The sequence below is a fragment of the Nyctereutes procyonoides genome, unplaced genomic scaffold (genome assembly GCF_905146905.1).
Source record: "Nyctereutes procyonoides isolate TBG_1078 unplaced genomic scaffold, NYPRO_anot_genome, whole genome shotgun sequence".
NCBI lineage: Eukaryota > Metazoa > Chordata > Mammalia > Carnivora > Canidae > Nyctereutes > Nyctereutes procyonoides.
In genome coordinates this window covers 1742200-1758684 of record NW_026575040.1, presented here as the reverse complement: position 1 = coordinate 1758684, position 16485 = coordinate 1742200, and the positions used below count along the sequence as shown (strand labels likewise).

Here is a 16485-nt window from a genome sequence, read left to right as displayed (position 1 = left end):
AGCCGGCTGCAGAGGGCGGGGTGCTGTGGTTGCAGAATGGCCACCCCCTGGCTGCATGGTCGGCGCTGTAGCTCTGCTGGCCCGGGAGTGTGGCCGGACGCTCCTGATGTCCCTTCTCTAAGCCCCGATTTCCCTTCCATAAAACAAGGCTGGCGACGTATTGGCCTCAGAGGGTCCGTTGCTCATGAAGTGTCCAGCACAGTGCCTGGCACACAGCGAGCGCTCCTTGAATGCTAGCTCCATGGCTGACGTCAACATGATAATGACGGTTGCACCTGGGCGATCTTGGGGCTCAGTCTCCTCATCTGTAAAATGGGGTTGGTGATGCTGCTGGGGGCCCCAGCTGCCACCTGATGCCAAAGGCGTCCCGGCTCCCGACCCACTTTCCGTGTCTGCTGCCATTGGCCCCGTCCTTCCTAGATGCCCTAGAACAGAGAGGGGGAGGGAGGAAGGATGCAGGGAAGGGAATCGCTCACTGTCCGTCAGTCAGTTAGCAAGGGTGGTGTCAGTTTTCATAGAGAAGGGGAATCTGCAAAGTAGTCAAAAAAATATTTCCTCTGTGACTCCAGCAGCCCAGCTGTTCCCTTTCAGGAAAAGTGCTGAGAGCTGAAAATAAAATAAAGGAACAATAATAGGAAGATACAAGGAAAGAAGGGCGGGGCGCAGGGAGGGACGAGGCGGGCGTGGGAGCCCAGACAACCCTCAGGCTTTGGCAGGGCCGCCCCAAGCCACCGGGACCCCGTGCCTGCTGGAGCCGGGCTGTGCTGGGGGGCGGCCGTGAGAGCTCACCTTGGCTGCACTTGTGAGTCGGCCTGCCTCACCTCGGGGAGCATCGGGGGCATCCCAGCGAGGTGTAAGACGGGCCGCGGCATGGGGCGGGAGGCCCTGGAGAGGCATTTCCAGGCCCCCAGCGGGCCGCTCGCATACCCCGACTCTGAGCCCCTGCTGGGCAGCTGTGGCCGCTCCGTGGGCCTGGTGCAGACCCCGCTCTGTGCAGCCTCTGCACCTCGTACCTCTGTTCCTTCCCATTAGATGTTCCCTTCTCTGCATGCGAGGATTTGACCGCTCCTGCAGGACACTCGAGGCAGACCCTGGGGCTCCCACGCCCCAGTTCACCGCTCTTCCCCTCCTGCTCTGAGGACCACCCGCCTGTGTCAGACCCTCTTGTAGACAGGGCCTGCCTCTCCATGGGCCTGTGCTCTGCGGTCGGGGCCAGGACGGCCAAAGGTCCAGAGCAGGGCCTGGTCTGAGGACCTCCAGGTCCCTAGACTCCCAGCAGGGAAGCCACCGGGGAAACTGCAGCAGCATCAGCACCTGTGAAGTAGGCGGCCGGACCACAGAAGTTCTAAGTCCCCCAACACACACCAGCCAGCCGGGCCCTCCCCGCTCCCCTGTGCTCTTCGGCTAGAATGTACCCGTCGTGCCAGTCCAGCTTTACCACCTACTTCCCTGAGCCCTTGGGTGAGTCCCTGTGCCTCTCTGTGGCCCGGTTCCCTCCCTGGGAGACTCTGCGGGCACTAGCAGAGCTTTCCCCTTTTGTTCTTGAGACTGTGGGAGAAGTTACTGTGGAGAACACGGGAGGACCCTGGCGCCTGGTGCAGGGGAGACGCATGGGGAGAGCCCAGCCCTGTTTAGGGGAACACACCCTCCCTGGCTGGTCGGCTAATTCCAGGCCAGGCACTGAAGGCTGGCCCAGTTCCCACCCTCCTTGGGGTGACTCTGGGGACAGAGCCGGCTCAGGGGCCCCATGGAGCAAATCCTCCAGGCTGTGTGGAAGGAGATGGGAGACGTCCGGGCCTCTGGGTCCTGCCCCGGATGCGGGTTTATACCCTGCTCCATCTGCTCCCAGGAGGGAGGGCTGGACGGCCCCTGGTCCGGCTCCCTGGGAGGTGGCTCCTGCCCTGCTCCACCCGCTTGAAGATCCGTGACCTAAATTTGGGTCCCAAAGAGTATAGCCCTCTGGAAGAATTGTGAGGCACAGCCCGTCCCCTCCTCGCCTGTCCACACCCCCTCCGCTCCGCGCTCTCGGTTGCCATGACCGTGGGGCACTGGGGACAGACTCCCTTATGGGGACAGAACCACGGTGTGCCAGCGTGTGTGCCCGGGGTGGGCGGGGCCTCTGCTTCCTGCCCAGGGCCCTCCTGCAGCTGAGGCGCGGTGGGGCCGTATGTCCCTTCCAGGCCACATGCTCTTTCCTGACGTGCAGCGAGAGCACATGAGGAGCCGGCGGTGCCTCTGCCGTTGGGGGTCCGCCCTGTGACACCGCCACCGGGCTCCTGCACGACGCACGCGGGCCACACAGCGCTGTCCCAGGACAGAGAGGGGCAGACGGAGGCCTGCTCGCGCGCTCGCTCGTTCCCCGGTCCCCTGGGCAGCGGGGGAACGAGAGCGGCTTGGGGGACCTCGTTTCCTGGGCGGCCTCTCCGTCCACACCCGAGTAAGGCTGCCTAACATCCACCACAAGGGGAGAGTTACCAGCAACGTGCTGAACTTTGCTTCTCTTTATTCTTCAGCCTCCAGAGCTAACCTCTGGCTTAAGGAAAGGCCACCAGCCTTTCTCAAGTAGGGCCTGGAGCCAGCTGTCTCGAGGGACCCGTGAGACATGTGTGGGCATAAAGTGAGGCAGCCACGGGGCTGTGGGCTCACCTGGGCAGCAGCCCTGCACGTGTGCGGGGCCTGGCATCCTGGGGGCGGGCGGGGGGGCCGGGCTGGCAGGCTGCTGCGTGCGTTCGTGATGCTCTCCACACCTGAGGCGCCACCAGCGTTCATCTTCAGCCGTGGTCCGCGCAGGTGCGTGCCTCCCCCCACCCGCCAGCACGTTGACTGAATGGGAAGGCGCTCCTGCCGCGCTCAAGAGTGGAGCTGGGCAGCGGTGGGGGCACGAGGGGACGGTGAGGGGGAGGGGGAGCCAGGCACAGGGTCAGCCCTCACTCCACGCCGTCCTCCCCACCACACTGTGTGCCCAGGGCCCCCGCTGGCCTGGCTTCCTGGGCTGGGATACACGGAGCTCTTGCGAGCTGCCTGGCCAGGGCTGCTTCCTTCCAGATCCCTCAGGCCCCTGATTTGGGGAGTGGATGGTGGTCTTCTCTGCCCCGTGCTCTTTTGCAGGGTGGGGGGCGGCCAGAGGCCCCCTGGCAAGTGGGTTCTGGGGGTGTATGAGTGGGGGAGGAGCGTCTGGGTGTGCAGAGGGACAGCTACAAGTGTGTGAGTCACTGGGAAATTTCCTGAGGGCACACCGGGCCTCTGTCCCCACTTGTCTGGTGAGCCACCACGACAGTGCAGGTATTTATGGCTGGTTTTCACGCCCCAGCAGGTGGTGTGAACACACTGCCTGGATGTCTGTGTTTTGGTTTGGGAGTGTGGGGGCTCTCCCATTGTCTGCCTTCCAGATCTCCCCACCTCGGCCTGCCAGCCTGAGCCGCACGTCACTTCCCCCACGGAGAGGACTCCACACGAGGGTCCTCCTCCTGCCCCCCGACCTCTGTGACTGTCACCAGGGTCAGGCCTGCCTGCTGGTTGTGGCTTCAGTGGGGTGAGTCACCTCACCTTCCTGAGCCTCAGTTTTCACATCTGTGAGATGGGCACAGTGGCTCCTTCCGCCCGTGTTGCTGGAGGGATTGGGGCAGCCAGTGCTGTGCCACCATCAGCTGCAGGAATGGCCAGTGAGGAGATGCCCAGGGCTCAGCCTGCTGCTAGCTCAGCCCTGTTCTGGAGCCCACTCCCTGTCAGCCCCAGGCCCATGTGCTGGCTTCTCTCTTGCCGTCCTGGCGTCATTCACACTTCTAATGTCAACCCCATTTCCTAGGAAACAGAAATGCCACAAGCAGGTGGGCCCAGAAGGAGCAGACTGTTGCTCAGGCTTCCCCGGGGACCCCAGGAACCAGGGTGCCCCTCACCAACCCGACTGGGCTGCTAAACAACCTGGGCAGAGGAGGGACAGAGAGGGAGGGCACTGCCCAAATGCAGAGCCCAGTTGCTGCTCCAGCACAGCTGGGAAGCCCTGATGGAGGCCCTTGGTTTTCCATTCTAGAAGCTTCTCTCATGTATCACACTCACTCCTTTCCCTGTCCTCAGATACTAGAGGGGGATGAAGTAGAAGGGCAGAAACCTGGGTATCCTGCCTGGGGGCGGCAGCAGACTCTCAGAAAGGATGCCCCTGTCTCCCGAGTCCCTGTCTGAGGCTCCCCCGTGGCTCGCTGCCTCTGGGCCAGTGCCGTGGCTCCTCACGGGGCACAAACCCTACAAGCCCTAGAGCATTGCGCGTGGGGGAGCAGCGTCAGTACTGCCCCTTCCCGCCCCCTGCACTAGGACTGGCCGGGTGGCACACCCAAGGATGGTGGGAGAGGCAGTGTAGGCCCACGTGGCCAGGAGAGGTCCCGCAGGAGCCCCAGGGACCTGAGGCCTTGGGGTTTTCCTCCCTGCGTCCCCCCCGCCATCCACACGCCCCCTGGGAGCCACTCGCCCCTCGCTGTAAGTCACCACTGCCGACGGTTCCAGCCGTCTGAGCCACTATCTGACCCGGATGAGGGGGGACAGAGGGCCTTTCCCGCCTCTGAGGTAGTCCTACCCCCAGGATCTTGGATCGCTCCCCTGAGCCCCCGGGAAGCCGTGCTCTCTCACCTGGTCCAGGGCAGGCAGGCGTCCTGCTCCCCATTTCTCGTCAGCTTCCAGCACCGTCCCGGGGGCTTGGTCAGGGCCACCTGTTACCTGCCCAGGGCTCTGGCTTGCCTGCTCTCCCCTGACCCTCTGAGTGAAGGAGAGTAAGCCAGACAGACGGAGGGAGAGACAGAAAGGGGCCGACTTTCAAGGGGTCAGAGAGGGGTTGGTGCTGAATTCTGAGGTCACAAGGGGCTGTGGCCTGACCCAACCAGCGCAGCCCCAAAAGTACACCTGCTCGGGTCCTTGTAGCAGCCGGTAGTCTTATCCCTGCACCTTCTGCATGCTTCCCCCATCCCCGGGTGATGGGCAGGCAGGTGCAATCGCTTTGGAGCAGACTTTGAAACTGGACAGACACGTTCCAGCTCCCCTCATATGACCTATGCAATCCCGGGTGAAAGACGTTCCCTCTCAGAGGAGGGAGGACTCCGGAGGGCTCAGACTGAGCACCTGGTCCCAAGAGCTGCCTCTAAGAGCCCCCATCCCCCTCTGCCCAGGCCATCTGGCTGCTACCACAGGCACCCGCCCCAGCTGCCCCAACCCCACCAGGCAGTTAATGGGCAGGCAGGTGCCAAGGACCAGGAATTCTTGGTCAGGAAGAGAGCTCCTGGGAATGCCACGCCACAGCGGCTGTCAGAGCGCTTGTCCCGGTTGTCACAACATGACGCTGAGCATGGGCATGAGCGTGAGAATCTCCCCACCTCCTCCTGGGACTGAGTCCAACTCCTGTGGGGAGAAGCAGGAGGCCGAGGCTGCAGGCTCAGCACTGACTTGCTGTGTGGCCTCTGGCAGCTGTGATGCTTCTCTGTCCACGTGCGAAACGGGTGCCATGGGACAGACCAAGGCTGTAAAGGCAGGGGGTACAGAGAGGACCCCCCAGAGGAGAGGCCCAGCCCCAAGCGTCGCTGGTGAGAACTCCTCTGGGAGAAGGAAACCCTTGTAGAACTAATATACCACTGGGGATGTTTTGGACTAGAGAGAGGAGCCCGTTCGCTGCCGTGCCTCGCCTGCTCCCTGCGTGGCCTCCAGCAGGTTCTGGGTGAACTGGCTGCCTCCTTCGGGCCAGGTCGGGGAGAGGGCTGCCTTCCCAGGCCTGCCTCCCCTTGTCCTGCGTGGCCCTTGGCAGAGCTGGGTGCACTGTGGGCACCCACATGCCCAGCTTGGGCTCCCTGGTCCCTGAAGGAAGTATCCCAGAGACTGGGGACGCTCGGCCCGAGAGATGGTGGGGTGCCATGCTCTTCATCACCGAGGTTCCAAAATGCCAGGATTGCCATCCATCCATCCCCCCTCCTGCCCATACCCCGTGAGGCCTTTCCCTGTTGGCAGCCCCGCCTCCGTCTTCCTCCTCTGTTCCCTGGAGCATGGGGATGCCCCGTGTGTGGTGGAGCCTGGGGTGGGCTGAGCCCTGGCAGCTGGATGCCTTCCCCTCCTCAGCCTTCTTCCCCCTTCCTACTAATGTCCTGCACGCAGGCCTTAATGGAGTGGAAAGAGAGCCTAGCAGAGGGAAGCCTCATTAGACCTGATCTAATTAGGAGCTCCTGCGAGATTGGGAAGACGAGGGAGCACCCCGTGTACCAGGAATATCACACACAGATTCTCCTAGGACCTCCTCCTAATCGCCAGGGTAGGCACAACTGTCCCCAGGTGGCATGGATGGAAAGCGGCTCAGAGGGCGCACGCAGGTGAGCTGCTCCAGGTCACAGGCCAGCAGGTGGCTTCCCTGGGATGACACCCTGTGGGCGTGGCCCTGACCTGACCTCGGGAGCCAGGCAGGCCCCTGTAGCACCGCCCCTGGAGGTTTGTCTGGCCTCAGCTGGCGCTGCAGCGAGGGAGCCCACAGTCCGCCTCTGGCTCCTGGTCTGTGGGCCTCCTCGGGGGTCTGGATGAGGGAGGGGACGGGCAGCAGGGCCAGCCAGTCCCTTAGGCTCCCCCCACACCTGCTCACATCCATCTCCCTCTGCGCTCGCGGGGTGTTGGGGACGCCGTGCGATGCCGGGTGCCCAGGCGCCCCTTTGTTAGTCTTAGCTAACAAGCTGTTGATGGGTGTGACATGACACCTGCTTTCTTTTTCTAACTTCAATAATTTACGGGCATATTAGTGGCCAGGCGGCCGCCCTGGGTCCCAGCCAGACAGGACCAGGCGATGCAGCCAGGTGCCTCTGCCGATGTTGACTCTCTCCCACCATCAATTATTAAGGAGCTGGCCTTCATTTTGAACATAATTACATGCACCGTGATGGTTTGAACGCTCCTGCTCCTAGTCCCTCTGGAGCAGGGCCCAGCCTGCCCAACAGGGCTGAGCTGACACGGGGGCCCAGCTGGCTGGAGGATGCGGCAGGCAGACCTGTACCTGCGAGACTGCGGCCGCCTCAGCTGCACATCCCCTCTCGGGGCAGCTGGAACCACCTGGGCCAGCGCTGGCCTTCCCGAGGGCCAGCTGTGTGTCCCCACCATCCCAGGGTCAGGCCTCTGCACCTGCTTTTCTCTCCGCTCGGGGGGACGCTGTCCCCCACCCTCCCTATGGCTGGTCGACTCGTGCTTAGCCTCCAGATTGCAGCTCAGCCACCACCACCTCCCGGTGACCCATTCTGACTCCCCTGTGTGTGCGTCCCCGTCTCTACCTGCATTAAGTCTTGCACACTAGACCGTGGGCACTTTGGGGCTCGGAGAAAGCCGTATCGAATGTTTGTCGAGGGAAGGAGTGAATGGATGGGTGGATGAGTGGATGGGTGGATGGGTCCTCTAGTCACACCTTCTCTTGTCCACATCTCTTTCCGTGGCCCCAGGCTCCGCTCATGGGAGCCCTGCAAACATCCTAGATAGATTAATCAAGACTCCCGGTGTCTCAGTTCACACCTGCGAAAGGGGAAGAGGACCAGTCTCTCCCATGCTCCAGAAGAGTAGACTGAGGCCAGGGAGGTAATGTGGCCTCCTCCAAATGGGCGGCAGAGTGAGGAGCCAAGCTCTGGCCTCTTGGCTGGACTCGAAAGCTAGGAACGCCTCGTCTGAGACCCTGTGCCTCAGAGTCCTCCTCTATAAGAAGAGATAATAAGGATAGACCCATGGGACTGCCAAGAGGATAACATATGTTGCTTAGAACCATCGGGAGCACCTCAGTGTGGAGTTCAGGATGGGCCTGCCTCTACCACTTCCGCCTTGTCTTTCTCCAGAGGGAGCACTCCCCCTGGAATTGCTGTTGACCATTTTTAAGCATATTTTTATTTTTTTTAACTTTTTATGCATATTTTTAGACTTTGCTTAAAAATGTAGGTATCCATACACAGTTTATAAGATTTGGGGCTTGCTTTTAAACCTTATGTAGGTGATACCATCTTGTACGTGTCCTTGGGTTTCTTTCCTCCACCTGATGTTTGTGAGGTCACCCACATTGGTGCGTGGAGCTCGTCCATTTTCAAGGCTACGTGGCATCCCCTGTGCGATTACACACTGTTCTGGTCATGTTTTCTCCTAGTTATGGGCATGTAGGGTGTTTCCAGGTCTTCACTAGTACAAACATTTTGTACACTTGTGTCCTTGTCTCCTGTGAATGTTCCTGCGGGGCACATACCATAGAGTGTGCATCTTTTCAACTCTACTTGGTAACCGCCAAGTTGCTGTGCCATTTTTCACCCCGACCGGCAGTAGGCACTTTGCCTGCATTATCTCAACACCCCCCGGCCACACTGGGAGAAAGTAATGTTTTGCTCATCTCACGGATGGAGTATGTATTTGTTAGTTGTCTATGGCTGCGTAACAAATCACCCCAAAACCCAGTGGCTTGAAACAACAAATTTATATTATCTTACAAATTCTGTGGATTAGGAATCCAGGTGAGGCTTAGCTGGGGACCGCCAACTCCAGGTGTCTCACAAGGCTACGGTACAGGTGTTAGCCAGAGCATCAGTCATCTCAAGGCTCAAATTGGGCAGGGTCTGCTTCCACATTTGCTCGTGTGGGTATTGGAAGGCCTCAGGGCCTCACGGGGGTGTTGGTTAGAGACATTAGTTCCTTTCCATGTGGGCTCCTCACCAGGGCAGCTAATAATAGGGCATCTGTTACCTGTCCCAGTGAACAAGCCAGTGATGGAGAGAGGGTTCCCAAGATGACAGCTAGTCTCTTTGTAGCTTTGTACCCTGACCTCAGAAGGGCTAGGCCATCATATCCTCGTCATTAGAAGTGACTCCATTAGTTCAGCCCACACTCAGGGGGAGGGGATTGCACTCAGTGGGTTAATGCCAGAAGGTAGGGACCACGGGGAGTCCTTGAGGGAGCTGCCGCCTATCACAGGGCGACGGAGGCTCAGAGAGGTGAAGTGACTTTCCCAGGGTCGCACAGCAGTTGGAGGTGGAGCCAGAACTGGAACTCAGGACTGCTCCGCTCTAAGGCTAGACACCTTCTGAGCCACCACCCGCTGCCTTTGACTTAATAACAGGTTCCGACTTAAATTAATAAACAAGGCTGCTGCACAACGGAACTCAAGACAAGCGCTTAATGAATGGATTTGCTAATAGTGCTGCCTGTTTGCACACATTAGCTCAGGTGCCCCCTGACATGATCCATGGGGACAGCCAAGCCCAGGCTCTCAGGAGAAGCTGCTCTGCCAAGCCTGGAGCCCAGATTCCCAAAGAGCCAGGGAGTGGTCCCTTTTTACAGATTGCTTTTTATGTTTGCTTTTTTTTTTTTTTCTCTCGATTTAATCATTTGGGTGTATCTGTGGGTTTTATTTGGGGGCAGGGGGAGGGTTTGGTTTTAGTAGCGTGTACACTTCCTTGCGTTTTCAGGAGAGCTAACTGCAAGGTCAGGAACATCAAGTGTTGGTGGGGGGAGAACTTTGGGGTGGGCGGGGCTGACCAGCCCTCTCACTGGCCCCAGATGCATTTCCTGCTTCTCAGCTCTCCTGGATGCAGTGACCAGGCACCCCAGGAACCCCAGCAGGGCTGTGTGGCCAGGCTGAGTGAGGGCCAGTCCCCCGACCTTATGCGTCTGCACGGCTCCTACCCTGGGTTCTCCAGGAGCCAGTTCTCAGTGGGATTCCAAGTAGTGGAGGCTGCTGCCTACATTGCTGCTAGATGAGTGAATGTCATGGATGCTGGAACATTTCCAGTGGAGGCGTGGGTGACCAAGGCCCCGAGATGAGGGGAAGTGAGAGTTGAGGATCTGAGTGTCTCTGCCCCCATGCCCTGGCCCCCTCCGCCTCCAGGGGGAACCCACTAGTCCTTCCCGATGAGTGGATTTCAGCGGAGTTTAATTTGCACACATCAGCGCCTCCGGAATCAGGGCTCTGGGCTCTCTGCAGAAAGTGGAAGAGACACAAGATCAATCCCTGCCTTCGGGGTGTTCCTGATTCTCAGAGGATGAACTCGGTCGAGGCTTCTCTTAGTGGGAACGTTGAAAGCTACCTCTGTCATTATAGAGGAGGGGCTGGAGGGCCAGGGAACGGAGAGCAACCATAGCAGCATAATAACCATTTATTAAGCACCTATTATATGCCTACATTTTTTAGGCACCTACCGTGTGCCAGGCCTCGCATCAAGTACTGGATATGTATTAAGTCATGAGACCCTCACGTCATTCCCCATGAAATAGGTTCTACTGATATTCCATCTTCCAGAAGAGGAAACTGAGGCCCAGAGAGGTACCCAAGGATACAGAGCAGGAGGCTGAGGTGCTCAGAGTAGGCTTCTGGAAGGAGGGGGCCACACAGACCCCCGGATTGAAAGGGAAGAGGGGAACGTTTGGAAGAAATGGGTGGAGAGTCTGAGAAAGCTTCAGTGACAAGACATGGTGAGGTAGGGGGCTGCCAGGGAAGAGACACCGGGGAAGTGACGGTGGGCTTCTCCACCTCTGCCCTTGGAGCCCTGGCCTCGGCCTCGGCCGCAGGGGGAATCCCTCCGTGGGGATCAGCACATCTCCACGTGTGCTTTGTGCAAAGTCCCCTTGAGCTGAGCCCCAGTGCCCTTCCCGGGACCGGCTGCCCCATGCAGGATGGGGGACAGGGACTGGGGAGCACCTGGAGGACTGTATTTTCCCTCGCGGTTCCTGGGCGTGACCCTACGCCACATGCCTGACTGGTCCCCTGGCATCCCTGAGTCACTCTGGCTCAGCAAGGGGCTTCAGAGGGCGTCAAGAAGGTCGTAACCCTGGCCACAGCTCCAAGCCCACCTCCAAGAGGGGCTTCCTTGCCAGCCCCTCGGAGGCCCCATCTCCGCCCCCTCCATGGCTGCACCAGTGCGGGGCTCTGACCTATGGATTTTCTGCTACTTCCTGATCCACTTCACTGCAGCCTGAGTCCTTAGGACTTCATTATACCCGCGGTCTCAGCAACCCCAGCACGGAGGGCTGCACTGCCACCCCCCATTCCTGGGCTTCAGCCTTCTAGGAACTCAGAAGCCTTGAAGGAGTCCCCCCTTAGGTCACATCCCATTCACCCCACTCTCCAGGTGGGGCCACAGAGACAGCACCTTCCCACCCTGCCAACCCCCGTTGCCTAGCCAGCGAAGCTTTTACCCAGGGAGGGGCAGTGGCCTGTCAAGGTCCCAGAGCAAGTTATTAAAAGTGCTCGGAATCAAATTTGTGATATAAATTAGGACATCGGGGGGGGGGGGTCCACTAGTTCCCCAGGGACCTCCTGCTGGCTCCCACTCCAGCCTGCTCCCCAACCTGCTCCATGCCCTGTGCTGCCTGCCCAGCCCCCACCCCCTCCCCAGCTCCTGGTCTCCGTTTTTCTTGCTAATTAGAGGTCTCAGCAATGACTCCACTGTCCCAGCCATTTTAGAGCTGTCATTAATTTCAAGTGGCTTCAGAAATAATCATCATCGTAAAACCCCTCGAGCTGCCGGGCCGCACACAGGCAGCACCAGCAACGACAGAGCCGGCGCACAGGCGGGCCTGCGAGTGCCACCCATTCCTTCCTGGGCCCTGGGGAACTGGCCCCTCTTCCTGCGTCCACGGCCTCGCAGAGTGGGGGAGCCCAGAGCTGGCGCTGTGACATCAGGCACGCGCCGAGCTTCAAAGTCCAGCCCTGCTTCTATCAGACTGAACTTGGGCAAGATACCAGCCTCCCCAGAGCCTCAGTGTTTCATCTGTACAATAGGGGTGGTAATACCAGGGTTGAAGTGACAAGTACTCGAAGTTGTGGCTCTGAGCCTGGCTCACAGTAGGGGCTGAGCAAAGGTTCCAGGGCCCAGTCCCCTCCTCCCCAGGCCCCTGGCAAACCCGTTCCAGTTTCTCTACTTTGCTGTTCTCACTCAGGCCACTGCAGGCTGGCTGCTGCTTCCAGCCATCGGGTCCTGCTTGACTGAGGCTTGCCGAATATTCTCCCTGAAGCCAGGATCTGCTGGGTGCCCACCCGCGAGACAGGTAGGTTGAGGCCTGCTCTTGGGAGCTGCTAGTCTGAGGACAGAGAGGGAGGAGACTCCGGCCTGGCTTCCCAGGCCCTTTCAGTCTGGGGAGGGGAGACAGGAATCGAGACCACTAATAGAGGTCTCAGTTTGGTCTTGAAGCCCAGGTGCGGGCAGGCCAGTGAGGACTGAGGCTTGCAAGTGTGGGGGGAACAGTCCGCAGCTGTAGGCCGGCAGGGTCCCCGGGTTATACCAAGGAAGCCTTGGGCCAGGCCGCCCCGATGTTCACATTAGTCCCCAGGACTAATGGGGCCCGGGAGGGGGCTCTGCGGGGTCCACCCCACCAGCCAGAGCGCAGAGGCGCCTCATTCCCCATCTTGTGCAGAGACATCCGACTGGGTGGGGACCCGGTGACAGGCCTCCCCGCCCTTCTGTGGGGTCTTTGCGCACGAGGCCCGGGCTGGACCCTCCGAAAGGCGCTTCTTTCCTCCGCCTCGTTGCCCCAGCTGCACCCCACCCACCGCAGTGCACCCGGAGCGCTGGAGGGGGGTCGGTCCTCTGCAGAGACGGCAAGGGGGCAGGGCGGGGACCCGTGCACCGTGGAGAAGCCAGGCCGAGGGCAGAGCCACAGGCGGGGCTCTTGGGGTGCGCGCAGGGGGCGACCCGCGCCGGCCGTGGGGGCAGGGGCGCCCCCCAGCTCCTCCGCCGCCACCGAGGCTGGCAGCAGGTGAGTCGGGGGCGGCGATGCCGTGGCCGCGCGGTGCCTGCGTCAGTCGCCGCACCAGGAATAGCCCCCGCCCCCGCCGCCGCCCCCCTGCGGGTCTGCGCCCGCCCCGCGCCCGCCGAGCCTTTACGCAGGAGCCGGAGAGCGTCTATTCCTGTCGGGCTGGTGGGAGGCGCGCGGGGGGCGGGAGCGCGGGGAGCGCCGGCAGCGGGGAGGGGCCGGGCCGGGGCGGGCTCCGTTAGGGGCGCGGACACCTGTGCCGCCTCCCCGCCCCCCGCCCCCCTGCCCGCGCCCCTGCCGAGCCTGCCCCCGGCCGGGCGCCCCCCCGCGGCGAGTCCGGGTCCGCCCTCCCGTCGTGGGGGCGCAGCGCCTCGGAGGGCGGCGGGGGCAGGAGCGGCGGCGCGCACCTGCCGGGGGGGCGCTCGGGCGGGGCGGGCGATGGACGCGGGGCGGCGGCCGGGCGGGGCGGTGCAGGCCCGCGGGGCGGCGGGGAGGCCGCGGAGCGCCCGGGATCCGCTTGGCTGGAGCAGGTTCGTGCGACTCTCCGGGCTGCGCGCGTAAGGCTCGGCGGGCGGGCGGGGCGGGGCGGGGCGGGGCGCGCTGTGGGGGGCGAGGGGGCCGGGGCCGGCCAGGTGGGGGGGCGCAGGGAGAGGTCCCGGGCTTCTTCGCCGCCGCCGGAGCGCCCTGCCCCGACCCCCTGCCCCGACTCCCTACCCCCCACCCCGACCCCGTTCGTCCTACCCGTACCCCTATCCCGTACCCTAACCCCTACCCCGCCCTTACCCCTACCCCCTACTCTTACTCCCTACCCGTACCCCTATCCCTACCCCTACCCTTACCCCGTACTTCCTACCCCCTACCCCTTACCCCGACCCCATACTCCCTACTCCCCACCCCTACCCGTCCCTTACCCCGTACCCCTTACCCCGACCCCGTACCCCTACCCCGTACTCCCTACCCCCTACCCGTACCCCTACCCCGCCCTTACCCCGACCCCGTACACTACTCCGTACCCCATACCCCTACCCCCTACCCTTACCCCCATCCCTACCCGTACCCCTACCCCGTACTTCCTACCCCCTACCCCGTACCCCTTACCCCGTACCCCTACCCCGTACCTCGTACTCCCTACCCCCTACCCCTACCCGTCCCCTACCCCTACCCCTACCCGTACCCCCCACCCCTACCCGTACCCCTACCCGCCCCCCGCCCCCGCGGGCCGACCACCGCAGGGCGCCCATGCGGTAGACTGTCCGGAGTGGAGGAGGGGCGGGGGGCGGGGGGTGCCCTCATTGGTGGTTTTATCGACCAAGTTAACTTAGTGCCGAAGGGCATCTGCTTCCAGGGGGGGCGGGGCGGGGCGGGAGGTGGTGGGGCCCAGGGGTGCCAGTCCCCGTGCAGCGCACTGCGCCGGGGTCGCGCGCGTCGGCCGGCCCCGGAGGATCCGCCGCCCGAGGAGACGGCTCCTCCCTGGGCCCGGAGCCCCGGATCCGCGGGAGGCGCGGACGCGGGTCCGCCGTGCCCGCCCCGAGGCTGCGCGCTGCCCCCTGCCGGTCTGTGGGTGCAGCGCCCTGGGCCCGCGCGGGTCGCGGCGGCGGCTGCCCCCTGCTGGGCGGGGCGGGGGCTGCGGGGGCGCGGGGCGGGGCCAGGGGCGCGGGCCGCAGGGGGCGGGGGCGGGGGCGGGGTGGGAGCGGCGGAGCCCTCCGCTGGGCGCCCCGGAGCTGCCCCCCTGCGCCCTCGGGGCCCGGGGCCGCGGGCGTGTGGACCCGCAGGCACCTCGGCCCGGGGACAGGGGACGGGCGCTCCGGGCCTGACCCCCACGCCGTCCTCCTTGGCCGCTGTCGGGCGCGTGTCCGCCCCCACGGCCGTGCGCACTGACCTGCTGAACACGTGCGGACACACTCACGTGCTCACGCGCACACGCATGTGGCCGCACGGGAGGGCGCGTTCACACGCGGGGAAGCGCGCCCGGGCCTCGGAGGGCGCGACCGGTGCGCCCCTCCCGCCCCCTCCCCGCCCCCTCCCCGCCCCCGGGCTCCGGGCCCCGCGGCCGCGCCTCCTCCTCCCCCCGCCCGGCTCGCTCCCTCCCCCCTCCCCGCGGCCCCTCCTCCCTCCCCGCTCGCTCGCTCCTCGCGCTCCCTCCCCGCGCCGCGGCAGAGCGCGCAGCCCGGGCGGGAGCCGGTGCGGGCGCAGGAGCGGGCGCAGGAGCGGGCGCAGGAGCGGGAGGGGAGCGGCGCGGGCGGGCGGCCCCGGCCCCGGCCCCGGCCCCGGCCCCGGAGCGTGCGGACCCCCCGCCCCCCCCCCCACGGCCCCTCTCCCGCCCGGGGTCGGGCAGCAGCATGCGCGCCCGCTGCCCGCCGGCCTCAGCCCCGGCCCCGGCCCCCGCCCCGCTGCGGAGCGCGCCCGGCCTCGACCCCGGCCCCGGCCCCGGCCCCAGCGGCTCAGGCGGCGGCGGCGGCCCGGGCCCGGCCCGGCGCGCGGAACCAGGCTCGGCCTGAGCGCCCCCGCCCCGCCCCGCCCCCGCCCTCCGCGCTTCATCCCGGCCCGGCCCGGCTCCCCCGCGCGCGGCGGACGGACGGACGGACGGACGGACGGGCAGCGCCGCCGGGCGGAGGTGTGGGCCGAGGAGGAGGAGACGGGGAGGGGGCTGGGCCGGGGGAGCCGGCGGGGAGACATGCGGCTGGTGCCCGAGCCCAGCGGACGGACGGCGCGCCCGAGATGCAGGTGAGCGCGGAGGCCCCGGGGTGCGGAGCCCCCAGACCCCCCTGCGGGGTCGCAGGCCTGACCCGCTCCGGCCTCAGACCTGAAGCTCCTTCCCTTGCCGCCTGGGTGTTGGCTGGCTGGGCGCGCAGCTCCGGAGGGCACCCGCCACCCGCCGGGCCGGGTGGGCCTGCCCCACCCCCAACCCCACCCCCCACCCCTGCCCCCGCCCGCCAGCGCTGCCCAGCCCGGACGGTAAGCCCCTGCCCAGCGGGCGCTGCACCCCTCCTAGGTCCCAGATGCCCCCGGGCGGCGCCCGGCACCTGCCAGGGGGTGAATGCCAGGCGGGACCAGTTTTCTCCACGGGCTCCGGCCTGGGCACCGTCTTCCTCCCCCGACAAGGAGCAGCCCCTTTCCTGCCCTGGCTCACGGGGAGGGAGGAGAGGGGACCTGGAGGGTGAGGAGGGTGCAGGGGACGGAGTTGAGGTTGTGGAGGACTCGGGAACCCTTTAGGAGCCTCCCTTTGTCTTCAGCCCCGCTTCTCACCTCCTCCTGTCCCACTTTTCATTCTGAGGCTGCCGGTGGGAGGTGGGAAGCAACCTAGAGAAGGGAGGTGAGAAGGGAGCATCCAGTTCCGCCTCTCCACCCTCTGTGAGGTGGCCCAGTGCCCCCCCCCAGGCCATGTCCCTCCAGGTGGCTTCCACCGTGAGGAGGGGTGGGGCCAGGCCCGTGGGCAGTGCCCCCTGTTCCCACCCTGGGTCCCAGCCCAGCCCCATCCAGCCCTGGCTCTGCTGAAGGCATCCCCTTTGTTCTCCGAGGTCCTGGGCTCAGGGTGGGGGAGAAGGGGCATGTGAGAGGTGCCCTGGGAGTGCCGGAGGCCCTGAGGTGGGAGGCACCACCATCTGGGCTGGCCCCTTCCCTTCCGGCCCAGCCCACCGTTGGTCCTCCTCTGCTTGGCTTGGGCGGCCGGAGGTGCACCTGCCCACAGCTCTGGGCTCAGCCCTGCTGGTCATTATGCCACCAACACTGCTGCCTCCCATGCCCAGGGAGCAATGAGCCAGGGCA

General features: G+C 64.1%; 1 protein-coding gene across 4 annotated transcripts in view; it reads left to right on the top strand.

Moving 5' to 3' along the window:
* The window catches only part of LINGO1 (leucine rich repeat and Ig domain containing 1), a 69716-nt gene that overhangs the window by 37783 nt on the left and 15448 nt on the right, over positions 1–16485 (top strand). The window contains exon 3 of one of the 4 annotated variants that reach the window (XM_055319641.1): positions 11908–12015. The exons of 1 other annotated variant lie outside the window; for it this stretch is intronic. Coding sequence is in view for 1 of the 3 variants with exons in the window: in XM_055319637.1 (XP_055175612.1) it covers positions 15439–15444 (6 nt within the window). In the remaining 2 variants the exon portion in view is untranslated. Of the gene's footprint in view, positions 1–11907; positions 12016–13194; positions 13251–15286; positions 15445–16485 lie in introns of those variants that run through there. 2 more of the 4 variants (XM_055319640.1, XM_055319637.1) reach the window with 2 other exon arrangements.